Genomic DNA, 16,666 nt, shown 5'->3' on the forward strand with positions numbered 1-16,666 from the left:
GTAGGGCTGGGAGAGAGGAAGAATAAAGAGAGCAAGTCAGGGTGATGAAGAAGGGAGTGGGTAAAGAGGAAAGGAAGGTTTAGTCGGGGAAAGCCTCTTGGAGGAAATGTGCCTTCAATAAGGCTTTGAAGAAGAGGAGAGTAATTGTCTGTCAGATATGAAAAAGGAGGGCATTCCAGGCCAGAGGCAGACGTGGGTGAGAGTTCGGTGGTGAGATAGATGAGATCGAGGTACAGTGAGAATGTTGGCATTAGAGGAGTGAAATGTGCAGGCTGGGTTGTAGTAGGAGAGTAGCAAGGTGAGGTAGGAGGGTCGAGATGATCGAGTGCTTTAAACCCAACGGTGAGGAGTTTCTTTTAGATGTGGAGGTGGATGGGCAGCTACTGGAGGGGTCTTGAGGAGAGGGGAAACATGGCCTGAAAGGTTTTTGTAAAAAATTGATCCGGGCAGCAGAGTGAAGTACGGACTAGAGTGGGGAGAGACAGGAGGCAGGGAGGTCAGCAAGGAGGCTGATACAGTAATCAGGGCAGGATAGGATAATTGTATTAACTTGGTAGTAGGAGCAGGGTACTTAAGCCCAAGATCCCCGGGTTACCAAGGAATCAAATAAAAATGCTCTAGCCTATTCTGTTTCAAAGTTGTCGGTCTGTCCGGGAGTCTGTTTCGAAAAGGACAACGGACGGAGGTAGGATTGGGGTTACTGAAATTGGAGATATATCCCCCTAGACTGTAAGCGCAATGTGGGCAAGGGAAAATGTCTACCAACTTTTTTTATATATTTTACTCGCCCAAGTGCTTAGTACAGTGACCTGCACACAGTAAGTGCTCAATACATACCATTAATTAACTGATTGAATCTCTCCCAGATCAGTCTAGGATATAAGAAGAAGGAGCACAGCTGGGTTTATGTTGATAATAGACAACAGGACTACACTAATAATTCCTCAGGCTGGAAAGGACCTGCATCTAAAACACTCTAAGAGATATGTCCCTATTCTGTTCGAGTGGGAGCTTCTCGGGGGCAGGGAATGTATCACTTTGTTATTCTGGACTTCCCAAGTGCCTAGGTAGTACAGTGTACCACACCAAGTGGGCTCTCAATAGATGCTACAAAAATGACCACTCTCCTTTTCTAAAATATTTTCAAGGAAGGAGATTCAAAAAGCTCTCTCAGCCACCTCTATTTTGCCATTCTGGCAAGAGAGACCACAGAAAAGATTCAAAAGATCTGCGGTATTATCTCGTTCCACTCCATACTTTCACAAATGACTTTCACAAATGGGGAAGAATGTTGCACTTGCTGTAAGGAAAGCTTTAAGGTAAATCTGAGGCTGAAATTCACCAGAGTGCAAATGGAAAAAACAAAAACAAAAAAAACACTATGCATATAAAGAGAAGGCAAAAGTTTTCAGCTTTTCAACTCTCCTACCTGAATCCCCAGCTGGGGATAGAGCCGAATAGCTAGATCACCGGCTTGCAGAGCCTCTGACACTTCCTGTGTCCAAAAAGTCTGACATCCGGCAATAATAACCTGTCCGGGCCAACTGAGGACCCATGTGGTCCTGGGATACTGGAAAACAATTCACTGTTATTCCGGTACATTCAAAAACAATACTTTACATTTGCTTTTCCTCCACCCTAGAATCTAGTCAGTTTTGCCCATTTTAAAGCCATGTATGGGTTAATAATAACAACAATAACAACAATAATTTTGATATTTGTTCAGCACTTATTATGTGAAAGTACTGTTCTAAACGCTGGAGTAGATACAAGTTAGTCAAGTCAGACACAGTCCCTGACCCACATGGGGCTCACAGCCAAAGTAGGAGGGAGAGCAGGTATTGAATTCCCATTTTACAGATGAGGAAACTGAGACATAGAGAAGATAAGTGAAATGCTCAAGGTCACACTTCAAGCAACTGGAAGATCCAGGATTAGAACCCAAGTCCTCTGATTCCAAGGCCCACGCTTTTTCCATTAGGCCATACTGCTGGTTCCTCCAGATCTCACAGTGAAGTTTCTGGAAGACAGAAAATTGGCAGTGTAGCTGTTTTCCCTACAAGGCAGCTCTTGTAATTATGGAAGCTGCATTTAGAGCAAGACTCCTCCTGGAGGGATTTTATCCTGGGGCTCGCAGGTCATGATAGGAGTTTCCATTTCCAGAGCTGAGTCTCTTCTTCTGAAGCTTTAGGTTATGAAAGTTTATCAAATTCCTCAAAGCCTCTACCATAATTCCCTAACCTTTCCATCTGTCTCCTAATCAGTGAGATCCATATCCAGATGACCCTGAATAATGCACATGACTTCTCAGGATGACTCTGCCAACAAGGCTGCAGGCAGATGGGAACTAAAATGGAAAGACCAACTTGTATCCAAGGGGCCCTCAATAAACACTATTCAAGTGATGTGTTCTCAGATTAAGCAAGAGGGTCTGTGGTGGTCCAGCCGTACCACTGTGGGCCAACATTCCATCTTCCAAAAGATTGAGGTCTCTGGAACATATGTAAGATTTGACTTGTACTCATTTGCTGTCTGCAGGCTGTTTACACAGATATTCGTAGTTGAAGGTCCTTTACATTCACCCAGTTTCCAAGGAGAAGCTGCTGACCCCAAAAAGCAACATGGCCTAGTGGAAAGAGCTCGGGGTACTGGGTTCTAATCTCGGCTCTGCAACTTGCCTGCTGTGACCTGGGACAAGTCACTTCATTTCTCTGTGCCTCAGTTTCCTCATCTGTAAAATGGAGATTCAAAACCTGTGCACCCTCCTACTTAGACTGTGAGCCCCAAATGGGACAAGGATTGTAAATGACCCAATTAACTTGTATCTACTCCAGCATTTAGAACAGTGCTTGACACATAGTAAGGGCTTCTGTTACCAATTTGTACATTCCAAGAGCTTAGTACAGTGCTCTGCACATAGTAAGCGCTCAATAAATATGATTGAATGAATGCTTAACAATTATTATTAGTAGTAGTAGTAGTAGTACAGAAGTTGAACCAATACCAATTTGGAAATTGGAATGGGGGATGAGGACCAAGTTGGGGTTTATAAAGGGTACCTGGGGTGAGGAAGATCATTCATTCATTCATTCAATAGTATTTATTGAGCGCTTACTATGTGCAGAGCACTGTACTAAGTGCTTGGAATGAACAAGTCAGCAACAGATAGAGACAGTCCCTGCCGTTTGACGGGCTTACAGTCTAATCGGGGGAGACAGACAAGAACAATGGCAATAAATAGAGTCAAGGGGAAGAACATCTCGTAAAAACAATGGCAACTAAATAGAATCAAGGCGATGTACATTTCATTAACAAAATAAATAGGGTAATGAAAATATATACAATTGAGCAGACGAGTACAGTGCTGAGGGGATGGGAAGGGAGAGGGGGAGGAGCAGAGGGAAATGGGGGAAAAAGAGGGTTAAGCTGCAGAGAGGTGAAGGGGGGGCGGTAGAGGGAGTAGAGGGAGAAGGGGAGCTCAGTCTGGGAAGGCCTCTTGGAGGAGGTGAGTTTTAAGTAGGGTTTTGAAGAGGGGAAGAGAATCAGTTTGGCGGAGGTGAGGAGGGAGGGCATTCCAGGACCGTGGGAGGACGTGGCCCAGGGGTCAATGGCGGGATGGGGAGACCGAGGGACGGTGAGGAGGTGGGCGGCAGAGGAGCAGAGCTTGTGGGGTGGGCAGTAGAAAGAGAGAAGGGAGGAGAGGTAGGAAGGGGCAAGGTGATGGAGAGCCTTGAAGCCTAGAGTGAGGAGTTTTTGCTTGGAGCGTAGGTTGATAGGCAACCACTGGAGGTGTTTAAGAAGGGGAGTGACATGCCCAGATCGTTTCTGCAGGAAGATGAGCCGGGCAGCAGAGTGAAGAATAGACTGGAGCGGGGCGAGAGAGGAGGAAGGGAGATCAGAGAGAAGGCTGACACAGTAGTCTAGCCGGGATACAACGAGAGCCTGTAGCAGTAAGGTAGCCGTTTGGGTGTAGAGGAAAGGGTGGATCTTGGCAATATTGTAAAGGTGAAACCGGCAGGTCTCGGTAACGGATAGGATGTGTGGGGTGAACGAGAGAGACAAGTCAAAGATGACACCGAGACCGCGGGCCTGAGAGACGGGAAGGATGGTCGTGCCATCCACGGTGATAGGGAAGTCTGGGAGAGGACCGGGTTTGGGAGGGAAGATGAGGAGCTCAGTCTTGCTCATGTTGAGTTTTAGGTGGCGGGCCGACATCCAGGTGGAAACATCCTGGAGGCAGGAGGAGATGCGAGCCTGAAGGGAGGGGGAGAGGACAGGGGCAGAGATATAGATCTGTGTGTCATCTGCGTAGAGATGGTAGTCAAAGCCGTGAGAGCGAATGAGTTCACCAAGGGAGTGAGTGTAAATGGAGAACAGAAGAGGGCCAAGAACTGACCCTTGAGGAACTCCAACAGTTAAAGGATGGGAGGGGGAGGAGGCGCCTGCGAAGGAGACCGAGAATGACCGGCCAGAGAGATAAGAGGAGAACCAGGAGAGGACGGAGTCCGTGAAGCCAAGGTGAGATAAGGTATGGAGAAGGAGGGGATGGTCGACAGTGCCAAAGGCAGCAGAGAGGTCAAGGAGGATTAGAATGGAGTAGAAGCCATTGGATTTGGCAAGAAGAAGGTCATGGGTGATCTTAGAGAGAGCAGTCTCGGTAGAGTGGAGGGGATGGAAGCCAGATTGGAGGGGGTCCAGGAGAGAATGGGAGTTAAGGAATTCTAAGCAGCGATTGTAGACGACTCGTTCTAGGATTTTGGAAAGGAAGGGTAGTAGGGAGATAGGGTGATAACTGGAAGGGGAAGTGGGGTCAAGAGCGGGTTTTTTTAGGATGGGGGAGACGTGGGCATGTTTGAAGGCAGAGGGGAATGAGCCATTGGAGATTGAGTGGTTAAAAATAGAAGTTAAGGAAGGGAGGAGGGCAGGGGTGATGTTTTTAATAAGGTGAGAGGGAATGGGGTCAGAGGCGCAGGTGGAGGGGGTGGCACTTGCGAGGAGGGAAGAGATCTCCTCTGAGGATACTGCAGGGAAAGATGTAAAAGTAGGGGAGAGGGTTGGTGGGGGGGAGGGGAGAGGCGGAGGGGTGACTTTGGGGAGCTCAGACCTGATCGTGTTGATTTTCGTGAGGAAATAGGTGGCCAGATCATTGGGGGTGAGAGATGGGGGAGGGGGAGGAACAGGGGGCCTAAGGAGAGAGTTAAAGGTCCGGAACAATTGGAGGGGGTGACGGGCATGGGTGTCGATGAGGGAGGAGAAGAAGTTTTGCCTGGCAGAGGAGAGGGCAGAGTTAAGGCAGGAAAGGATAAATTTGAAGTGTGTGAGGTCGGCTTGGTGCTTGGACTTTCGCCAGCAGCACTCAGCAGCTCGAGCATAGGAGCGTAGGAGGCGGACGGAGGAGGTGATCCAGGGCTGTGGGTTAGTGGAGTGAGAGCGGCAGAGGGAAAGGGGGGCGAGAGAGTCAAGATGAGTAGAGAGGGTGGAGTTGAGAGCGGAGACCTGATCATCGAGAGTGGGAAGTGAGGACAGGGCGGCAAGGTGAGGAGAGATGCTTTTGGAAAGACGGATGGGATCAAGAGAGCGGAGGTCTCTGTGGGGCAGTAGCAAAGATTTGCAGGGGAAGGGAGTGTGAGAGATGAGGCAAGTGAAAAGGTTATGGTCAGAGAGAGGGATTTCAGAGTTGGTGAGGGAGGAGATAGTGCAGCGGTAGGAGATGACGAGATAGAGAGTGTGACCGAGTCGGTGAGTGGGCGCGGTATGGTGGAGCAGGAGGTCAGCAGAGTCGAGGAGGGATAGCAGGCGGGCGGCAGAGGAGTCATCGGGTACATCCATATGGATGTTGAAGTCTCCGAGGATCAGAGTGGGCAGAAAGAAGGAGAGAAGGAAGGTGAGAAAGGGGTCTAGGTGGTTGAAGAAGTCGGAGGTGGGACCAGGAGGGCAGTAGATGACAGCGACAAGTATCTGCAGGGGGTGGTAGAGGCGAATGATATGGGCTTCGAAGGAGGGGAAGGAGAGGGAGGGGGACCTTGCCTTAGATGAGACTAAGCATCTGCCTCAGCTCTGGAGAGCTGAAGAAAAGTCACTCAGACAGGCCTCAGCACACAGACAGATGGCTCAGTGGTTAATGAAATTACTTGAGGGACCTGGATGTGACTTTAAGGGAAAAGGAAAAGGACCAGGGAGAGTTCTGCATTTTATAACTAGATTTGTTTTATGCTCTTTTGATCTTGTAGTGATGCAACCTTGCTGCCTATTATAAATGTGTAAGATTCTAGTTTGGATTCAGACACATCCCTCCAACCACAGCAACCAGCTCCTGTTTAGAGGAGGAATGGATAGCGGAGACTTGTTATTTCCCACGCCTTTCAGGAGGGCGATAACTTCAGGTTATAGGATGGTGACAGTGACTTAACTTGGTAATCTCAGAGTACGCTAGCTGGAAGCCTTCCTTGCCAGAGTGTGGAAGCATGGAGAACCGAGATTACATTCAAAGTCTGGCGGTCTTGGCTATTATATGTGGTTATGTGGTAGCGTGCTTTATTCAGGGATGGGTTAAGCTTCCCATATTCCTCGGGGTTAATCGATTTTGCACCCCCCCCCCCCCCCCCGCCCATACGCTGTGACACGATCATGTCACAATGCACCGATCACAATGTGAAGACCTTATTACAACACACAGTGTATTATGTCATTAGATCACACAGCTCTTGCACCCATTTTGGAGTCCCCATAGGGTTGAAACCCATGAGGATCAGTCCAGATGCCACTCCTCATTCCTGTCCCACCTGCTTTTCCCTTTCTCCATCCAGTATTCTTAATGGAAAACTGCTCTGGACTTGGAATCTTCAGTGTGCCCAAGAGTAGAGCCACAAGGTCCCTGCAGCCTGAAGTGGAGGAGCTGGATCCATGCTCGGCCAGTGCCGGTTTGCAGAACTGAGCAACACCTGGGGGTCAGAGTTGAGCTCCTAGTGTGGCCTCAGATGGTCTCCTCCCTCTGCACTGTGCAGTCGGGGGAACAGGGGGAAGCTTAGTCAAAGGACCCTCTCCCCTCCCCCGATGATGCTCCCCTTGAGGTTTGCGGGGACCCAAACGGTTCCACTGGGTCAGGCAGCAGCTTGCTGTCCTTCCTACACCAGACGCAGCTCCTTCGTCAGCTGTTTGCCCATTGTAGTTGCTCTTTAAATACCACTGATCAGCTAGTCTTTGAGGAGTGGACTTTACTCATTCAATCGTATTTATGGAACGCTTACTGTGTGCAGAGCACTGTACTAAGTGCTTGGAAAGTACAATTCAGCAAGAAATAGAGATAATCCCTGACCACAACAGGCTCACAGTCTAGAAGGGGGGAGACAGGCCTCAAAACAAGTAAACAGGCATCAATAGCATCAATATAAATAAATAGAATTACAGATTTAAATAGATCATTATGTACATATATACACAATGAGTAACTTAACACCTCCTTGATTGCTCCTTCTCTGAAGCTGTGGGCAGGGTGGGGCAGGAGAATGGAGTTTAATATTGAAGGGGCTGGGAGGGCAGCAGTGAAGGGGAGGAGGAAGTACAGGGAACCTTACTGTGAGGAGGAGGAACTGGTTGGAAAGGGGAAATAGGGATGGAGACCCCCACATGCTCAGGTTTGGATCAGAGGGGCAAAGGGAGAGAGTCGGGGCAATGGGGAGGGGAGGGGGAGCAGAAGAAAAGGGGGGTTTCTGCAATTCTGAGAGAGTGCGGGGGGGGTCGGGGGGGCGGGTGTGCATGTGTGTGTGTGTGTGTGTGTGTGTGTGTGTGTGTGTAAGGGGAACTGTCCCTGACTTAGAGTGCTAGTGGAGAGGAAAGAAAGGGAACTGAGCAGGTCAAGTGGCTTCATGTTGGTTGAGGCAGGCCAGGGCTAGAGAGGAAGGAACTTGGGGAGGAGCAAAGGGGACCCTGGATCTGGATTCTCCAGGGTGGCATCCTAGAACCCCCTGGCAGGGATAGGGTTTTCATCCAGCCCTGCCTCATCGGGCCCTGGAGGAAGCCAGACCATCCCTCCCATTTTGGAGATTTCAGAGATCATAGGTTCGAATCCCGGCTCTGCCACTTGTCAGCTGTGTGACTGTGGGCAAATCACTTAACTTCTCTGTGCCTCAGTTACCTCATCTGTAAAATAGGGATTAAAACTGTGAGCCCCACGTGGTACAACCTGATTCCCTTGTGTCTAGCCCAGCGCTTAGCACAGTGCTTGGTACATAGTAAGCGCTTAACAAATGCCAACATTATTATTATTTCCCTGCCAATACCCCCAGGCACCCCAGAAAAGGCGGCATCTGGCTCTACCCTTTGCCCTTCCAGGAATCCTGGTTGCCTGGGTGGCTCCTAAGGAGGCCCCCTCGGATCCAAACCTTCCCATTGGGCATCCTTCCCTGGCCTCAAAGGAAGCAGAAACTTGTCCAGAGCTAACTCTTTCCTGACGTCCACTCACCTGGCTTTGAGACGTTCTTGTTCCCGTCACAGCACTCACCTCCCAGTAATGGAGCTTCCTCCCTCGCCCCTAGTCTAAGAGCCTCTGCTAAGTGACCAGAGCCAGGAATGCTAGTAGTTGCTAATGGTAGGGGCCATATGGGGGCAGAATACCCAATCTGGCCACACTTCAGGGCAGCTTTCCATGGCGGGCAGAGGCTCCACTCTTAGGGACTCTTCCTCGGCCCTAGCCCCTGGGTTGCAGCCCCTGAAACCCCTATCTTAACCCAGTCCAGGCCTTGGTACGGTGCAGGCAAAATCTTTAAGGGGGTTGGGACCAAAGATTTCCCTAGGCTATGGCTCAAACTGCCCTCTGGGAGACAGCATAGAGAAGACTCTACCCTGGACCATCTGCCTAATTCTGTGGGTGGGTGGGGATGGAATGAGCAGCAAGGGCTGTGGCAACTTCCTCACCTGAGGATAGGCCTTGATCGATCTCTTAATAAAATCACGGATGCTGGACTTCATGCTGTGTTCCACCTTCAGCAACCATTCCTCCACACTGCCAATTGGGTAGATGGGTTTGAAAAGGCGCACTTCCTCCCCTTCTCCAGAGTACATGTGAGTGATTTTCAGATCCCTCTGGAAACACAGCTGATGGGAGGGGGGGAAGAGGGAGTACCATCAGTCTATCAATCAATAGTATTTATTGAGCACTCAGTGTGAGCAGAGCACTGTACTAAAAACTTGGGAGAGTATAATATTACGGAGTTGGTAGACATGTTCTCCGTCCACAACAAGCTTACAGTCTAGAGAGATTCAAAGCCCCTAAATGAGGAGTCAGGAATTAAACAGAACCATGTCCTGCTTTTTACCAACCATACGAACCTTCCCAGACTGTGAAGAGCAAAAGAAGAGGGTACCCTGCTCCTTGCAATGACCCCATTCCTCTTCCTCTGCTCTGGGATGGTTGTAAGGAGAGAATTTAGAAGCTTCCCACCCAAATGGAATTGGGTGTTTCTTTCCAGTCAATAGGGCACCTTGACCTCTTTCTTTTCCGCCTGCCAAAGGGAAACTTCTTGGTCTGAAATCCATTTTTTGCTCTATTTACCTGGGCAATGTTCTCAAAGCATTTTCGAAGGTGAGGTTGCACAGCTGTGGGGTCTCTCGTCTGGGACAAAATCTCCAGCAGCTCATCATCTGATAGGAAGTAGAATCTACAGAGAGAGACAGAGAGGAGCAGCAGCAGCAAATGGGAGAAAGGAGAGAGAATGTTTGTGATTGATTTGTGTTGCCAGCAACCTTTGTGTTGAATTCTGAGGTCATCTTTTATCTCTATTATTGAGATCCCAATTTGAAGCAATTCCCTCAAATGACAGGAATTAACAGGGGCCAGAATTGTCCCAGTAATCAAGTGGGAGTTACATTAATGTCTTCAGTCAAATGCCACAAATATGAGGTCCCTGATACTTGCCCCAAGGGTCAAGGCTTTGGTGACCTACAGTCTTTGGTGACCAGTTCTTCCAAGCCAGATATCTGGCAATCTTGAGGCACGCTCTTACCTACTCCTCCTTTTCCTTTATTCTCTACTTACTTCTTTCAAAACATGCTCAGGGCCACTTGGATTGGAATGCTCCCAAGACACCTATGACACTTTAGCCTTGGATTGAGGAAATGGCAATTACCCAGAACTATCCTGTTTTTCCTCAATAACCAATTCAAATACAGGAACAATAGAATTGCTAGCTCAGCTGAACCCCAGGCACCCATGATGTTGGCAACAAATTCCACTTCCTGACAGAAGAGCCCAGGGAAACTCTCCCCTGGTGGCTAGGTGTGGGGCTACCAGGACCTTCCCTTCCCTCCCCTTCTCCACAAGAAAAGAATATTACTCCAGAGTAAAGGGATTGATTACCTGGGGAAAGCCCTTCTTTTGGTCTCCAGGTAGTCACTCAAGCCTTTCTGCACCTGATCCAGGAGTTTATTGGAGTCCCTTAGGTTTTCCAACAGTCTACGATCTGGACACACAGAAATCACCTGGAAATCACGTAAACACAAAACGTATTTAGTAGTTAATCATCTTGATTAAGCACTTAGTATATGCAAGGGCTGTGTTTCATGCTGGGATGAATACAAGATCAATCAATCAGACACAGTCTCTGTCCCACATGGGGTAACAATCTAGAGGATGGATACATGGAAGAGGGAAATAAATGACAAACAGGAGCATTTAAAAATTACAGAATAAAAGATAAAGGTCAAAATAAGGGAGTGGTGTTGATATCCCTCCCGTTAGGGGTCTAATATTAAAATAATAATAATAATAATAACAATTATAAGATTGGTTAAGCGCTTACTATGTGCCAAATACTGTACTAAATACTTGCACAGATAGAAGACAATCAGGTCAGATTATGGGCTCACAGTCTGTATTTCCAAACTGCCTCAGTCTCCCCAGCATTCTAACAGTTGAGAAGGCAGGTTTGTCAAGCAAATCCCAATGAAAAGATTGAAAAGAATGAGGTACCTACTGAGGAGATGAGACTATCAAACAATGATATTTATTGAGTGCTTTACTGGGTACAGAGCACTGTACTGAGTGTTTAGCCTTGTACTAGGGTCAACATTACTTAATTAGAAAGATAACTATCTGCTAACCCACATTGGGACCTATAGTAGTGAACAAGAATTGAAAATTGTACTGGAAAGCAACCTCCTAGCTGGTATTAGGATGATTACCAAGGAGAGGATGATGATAAGTGCCATTTCCTAGACAAAAGTTGGTTTGCCGGCAATATCAAGCCTGGATTGTAGTTTTTAAAATACAGAAAGAGAAAAGCTGAGATGGATCTGAAACATGTTTGGATTCAGTGGAAAGATCCCGGGCTTGCGAGTCAGAGGTCATGGGTTCGAATCCCGGCTCTGCCACCTGGCAGCTGTGTGACTGTGGGCAAATCACTTCACTTCTCTGGGCCTCAGTTACCTCATCTGTAAAATGGGGATTAACTGTGAGCCTCACATGGGACTACCTGATCACCCTATATCTACCCCAGTGCTTAGAACAGTGCTCGGCACATAGTAATAAATACCAACATTATCATTAGTATTATTATTATCTTGCAGCTCCAGGGAGATGCAGGGAACGCGTCTATGAACTCTGTTGTACTGACTCTCCCGAGTGCTTAATACAGTGCTATGCACACAGGAAGCTCTCGATCAATACCACTGATGATGAAGATGAAGGAAATGACGTTCCCTGCTCTCCACCACCAACAGAATTTAGATTGTTGGGAAAAAGCCATTTACCATTGGCCCTCTAGACTGTAAGCTCCTTATGGGGAGGAGACAGGTTTACCAACTCTGATGTATTCTTCTCTCCAAGCCCTTTAGTTCAGTGGTCTGGACACTATAGGTGCTCAATAAATGCTATTGACTGATTGATTGATTTTCCCCTGCAATATTTAGATAGCTAGTTGATCAATTTGCTCACCTCAATCTGATCTGGTCCTCCTGACCTGTTCACTCATTCATTCATTCGTATTTATTGAGTGCTTACTGTGTGCACAGCACTGTACTAAGTGCTTGGGAGAGTACAGTACAACAATAAACGGACACATTCTGCTGCCAAAAGCAATTTAAGAGTGAAGGCCTCGCCAACCCCTTCCTCAGTAAAGACCTAACTCAAGAATTCACTGAGCGTTTCGGCCATCTTCTTTTCATCCTTTTTAGTCTACAGTCATCAAATGGCCCCAGCAATTCTCTTGCTGGTTTCTGGCTTTTTTATATTTGAAGGAAGAACAGGTATTGAATCCCCATGTTATGGATGAGGAAACTAAGGCCCAGAGAAGGTAAGTGACTTGCCCAAGGTCACACAGCAGACAAGTGGTGGAGCCGGGATTAGAACCTCTGACTACCAGCCCTGTGCTCCTCCACTAGGTCACACTCTCTCAACTGCCTGAGGAGTCAGACGTCCCAGCCATAGTGTAGGTTGGACAACACTGCAGCTCTGTAGGCCTTACATTTGACCTGGAGCTTAATACCATGTGCCCACCGCTCTCTAACAGTCTCCCAAAGGACGTGCTGGCCTTCTTGTCTTTTCTAATTCCTTGTCTACCATTGTACCCAGCAGGACTACCAGTCACCAGGCAATCCTCTCCAGCTTCACAGACCCTGTCTGGCTTTCTGCCCTTCTGTGCCTCTTTGTCACTTTCTCTGGATCTTTCTGCCTCTCTCAATCTATCTCTCTCAGCCTGGGTGGCTCTGGGGGCCATCTCTGGGATTTTTTTCTGGTTGTGCCTCTGTGACTCTGAGTTCAACTCCCTTTCCTGCCCCCTAGAATCCCAACCCCCTTCAAGCACCCAGTTTGCCTTCAGAATGAAAAGTTGGTATCTTCAGTAGCCTTCGTTCACAGTCTCCCATTTTCACACCAGCAGCACAATACCTTTCCTCCTAGAGGTTCAAAGTGCTTCTCAGATGTTTTCTCACCAACAAACTCAACTCCCTCCAAAAGGAAAAAAAGGGGTCTGGATTACTGTTTCCTAAACCCAGGCCCAGAAGAGGCTAAGTGATTTTCCTCAAGTCAGACAGCAAGTCAGTAGCAGGGCTGGGAATGAAACACAGGTTTCTTGCCTGTTGGTTCAGTGCTTTGCTTACAAGACCATGCCTTGTCCAAAGTTCATCCAGTCCCACTCCTGTCACACCGAGTCCATCACCTCATGAAATCATACCTGCCTGTTCTCATTGACATTCCTCATAACCTTTTTCCAGGTCCTTTCCATAGTTTGATAGCGCTTGCTCTCAACAGGCAGTTGCTTGGTAATGTCCTCTGAGCTGAAGATGGGCTCCAGGTATAGCCAGGACCGCTGACATGCCAGCCATTCCTCTAAGACATCCTGAGGAAAGAGTGCATCTAGAAGCAGCATATTTGATTCTTTCATTCTGGACTAACAACCACCACTGCTTCAGGGGTGATGTCTTGTTCCTCCTTTTTAACCACTGTTCCTTTTCAGTCAAAGGGTCTCAGATTGGTGTTCCATCCACTAGAGTGGAAGAGGCTGAACCACTTGAAATTAGGCCTGGCAGCAGCCTCAAAACCCAGAAGGGAGTCATTAAATTTAGCCTACCTCCCTTCTGAATATCAGGACTGCGAAAGATTTAGTTTCAATCTGGGTCTCAGATCCCAGCCTTGGTGGGGCTGTGGAGGATCCATGGCTCAGAATGACCCTGGCTTGGCTGCAGCCCAGATACCTAGCTAATTTTAGCTAGTGGGGAGGAGGCTGTTTTGATCGGCAAAGCCTCATCCTCTGGAATGCATGAGGCTGCTCCATTTGAAGCCCCATTTACCAGAGAAGGTGATCAGCACAGCCAGCACAGCTCCTCCACTTGAATCTCCTTAAGCAAAGGGAGGCCTCTCATATAAATAAAGCTATATAACAAGCTGGGACCTTGTTATCATAATGAATGATTGTTTGGTGAGTAAAGAACACATGCCTTTCCCAAGGAGCACAACCTCTAGGCAGGGTGCTTCTGAATTAAAAGATAGACTTTTGATTTTAATTGTCTTTCCGGTAAGAGAAGCACAATAGAAATTTCCTCTCAGTGACTGTGTAAAATGTCCCAATAAAAAAGAAAAATTAAATCACACTGTCACTGATGTGAATATTTTTTTTGTACTTTTGTGAATGACATATGGGATTCCAGAAGCCTTCAGTCAGAAATCGCTAAGAATTACTGTACACTGGTTATTCTTTCCTAAATTCCCTTGTACAGAATCTCCTACATGGGATCAGCTTTGTCTTAGTAATAGTCTGGCTTCCCTTGGCACTTAAACGCACATACCACCAATCTACGCTAACTCCAATCCCACCATTAAAGTGGCCCCCATGTTGTTCAACCTGTGCCTCTTTTGATTGTAAGCTCCTTGAGGGCAGGGATCATGTCTACTTACTCTATTAGACTCTCCCAAGCACTTAGTACAGTGCTCTGGACCCAGTAAGTGTTCCATAAATACTACTGATTGGTTGATTGATTGACTGATTAATCGACTGATGCTTCAGGGTGAGGGACAAACTGGCCTCTCACGATCTATAGCACTCCAGAGAGGATTCTTGGAAAGGATAGATGCTAAATTAGACCATGGCCTGCTTAGCCCCCTTGTGAGATCATTAGAGGGTAAGAATTGTTATTTCCTCCCTGGAGCTGGGGAAAATGCAAGTCAGTGATGAGAAGGCAGGAAAAGAAAATCACCGAGAGGGCCAGAATCTGGTTTTGGAACTCACATCTCCTGCACTCTCTCCAAGGAAGAGATGCAAGCAGAACGGGAGAGAGAAGCCATCCAGGATGGAAGGATGTGAGTACCTGAGTCAGTTTCAGCTTGTTTTCCCAAGTTCTGATTCTCTCCTCAAATGGCTTTTTATATGGAGAGAAGGACATGCTCTGGATCATGACAATGTGATCATCAAGGAGCTGAGAGGCTTCTTCAGGGCTCTTCAGAACGAATGTCCCCGTGTCTTTATATGGCAGCACATTAAACACAATGGGGATCCATTCTTTCTCCATTTTATCCAGTGCCTGGGAAAGGGAAGATGATGATTTGAAATTTTATTCAGCAATGCTGAGATATACTCACTACCCACTTACTCCTTCTATAAAGCACCGGTGAAAAAACCTCAGCATTTTAAAAGCAATATCGGTCCTTGTAAAAGAAACTCATGCCCAATCTGAAGGCTAATTGCCCAGAGCATAGGGAGTGAGACTCTCCTCCTCCCCACTCCCACTGCCTTCTCAGGCCTCACACCTGCACCTTGGTTTACAGCAGACATTTCCCTTCTCATTTAGCCTTTGACTGATGGGACAGTCAGCCTTGAATCCTCTAGATTGTCAGTTCATTGTGGGTAGGGAATGTGTCTATTATATTGTTATATTGTATTCTCCTAAGCCCTTAGTATAGTGCTCTGCACACAGTAAGTGCTCAATAAATACGATTGACTGATCTACTGATTGATTACCCTTGAAGGGCAAGGGTGATAAGGGTTGGGGGTTGTAGGCAGAGTTATATCATGGGAACAGCCTCAACGAGAAGCAGCATGGCTCAGTGGCAAGAGTGCAGGCCTGGGAATCATAGGACATGGGTTCTAATTCTGGCTCCACCAGTTGTCTGCTGTATTACCTTGGACAAGTCACTTCAATTCTCTATGCCTCAGTTACCTCATCTGTAAAGGGGGGACAATGTCTGTGAGTCCTACGTGGGAAAGGGACTGGGTTCGACCCAAGTATCTTGTATCTACCCCAGTGCTTAGTACAGTGCCTGGCAAATAATAAGCATTTAACTAATACCATTAAAAAAACAAAAACATGGGACTGGACCTGCTCAATGGCGTACTCTTTGCTGGCAGTTTCGGCTACTTTGCTAATAATCTCAACGTGCTCTTGTAGCTTCATGTCCAGGCAGCGAGAAAATGTCAGGTTGACCTTTGGTTTGATGTTGATGTGAATATCAACTGAGAGTGCTTCCCAGTGCCGGGTTCGCATGCCCGGGTTGCGTAGGCCTTGAATCAGGGGGATGTATGGCTTGAACTCCTCGATCCTGGCTCGGATATCTTCAGCTACCTCCAGGCAGGCTTAAGGAACAGAAGCACAGATCAGATCAGTCGTCACTGATTGCGTGGGGGTCAGAGAACACTAATGCCAGCAGTTCCACCACACTGGACATAGCCCAATAATAACAGAGGACTGAGTCTTTAAGGGTCCTGTTTGCTTCTTGTTGCCATCCTATTTTCTAGTCACCTATACCCGCCCAAGTCTCCCTCCCAACTCAGCTTCCCAACTAACTCCCCCAAAAAACAAGCTACCCAGCTTGGCTGATGGTTCAAGACATTCTTCTGAAAGCAGAGCGGTCCAACTGTAAGATCATTCGCTGTCATGGTTGGGGATCAAATGGAGTCTCTCCTCTTGGCCACAGAAGAGTTGCTCTACTGCTGTACTAAATAATCCCAGGCATTGGCTACCCTCTCAATCTGATCCCCCTACTAACGGGATCATCTTTGGCATCATGGTTTCTTATGATTCCCTATAGAACCACTTGTCCCAAAATCCAAGCTGATGCTAACACCCTGGGCAAGGAATTTATCTACCAACTCTATTGTATTGTGCTCTCCCAACTGCTTAGTCCAGTGCTCTGCACACAGTAAACTCTCAGTAAATACCACTGATTGATTGATTGGGCTGG

General features: G+C 47.4%; 1 protein-coding gene across 2 annotated transcripts in view; it reads right to left on the bottom strand.

Annotated features, from left to right (window-relative positions):
- DNAH1 (dynein axonemal heavy chain 1) overlaps positions 1-16,666 on the bottom strand; it is a 168,267-nt gene that overhangs the window by 92,602 nt on the left and 58,999 nt on the right. For both annotated transcript variants that reach the window (XM_029052729.2, XM_029052730.2), the window contains exons 19-25: positions 15,805-16,058; positions 14,797-15,009; positions 13,167-13,331; positions 10,355-10,476; positions 9,551-9,656; positions 8,914-9,093; positions 1,430-1,570 (exon numbers count right to left, since the gene is read on the bottom strand). In XM_029052729.2, coding sequence (XP_028908562.1) covers positions 1,430-1,570; positions 8,914-9,093; positions 9,551-9,656; positions 10,355-10,476; positions 13,167-13,331; positions 14,797-15,009; positions 15,805-16,058 — 1,181 coding nt within the window. The remainder of the gene's footprint in view (positions 1-1,429; positions 1,571-8,913; positions 9,094-9,550; positions 9,657-10,354; positions 10,477-13,166; positions 13,332-14,796; positions 15,010-15,804; positions 16,059-16,666) is intronic.

The sequence above is a fragment of the Ornithorhynchus anatinus genome, chromosome X2, assembly GCF_004115215.2.
Source record: "Ornithorhynchus anatinus isolate Pmale09 chromosome X2, mOrnAna1.pri.v4, whole genome shotgun sequence".
NCBI classification, from domain to species: domain Eukaryota; kingdom Metazoa; phylum Chordata; class Mammalia; order Monotremata; family Ornithorhynchidae; genus Ornithorhynchus; species Ornithorhynchus anatinus.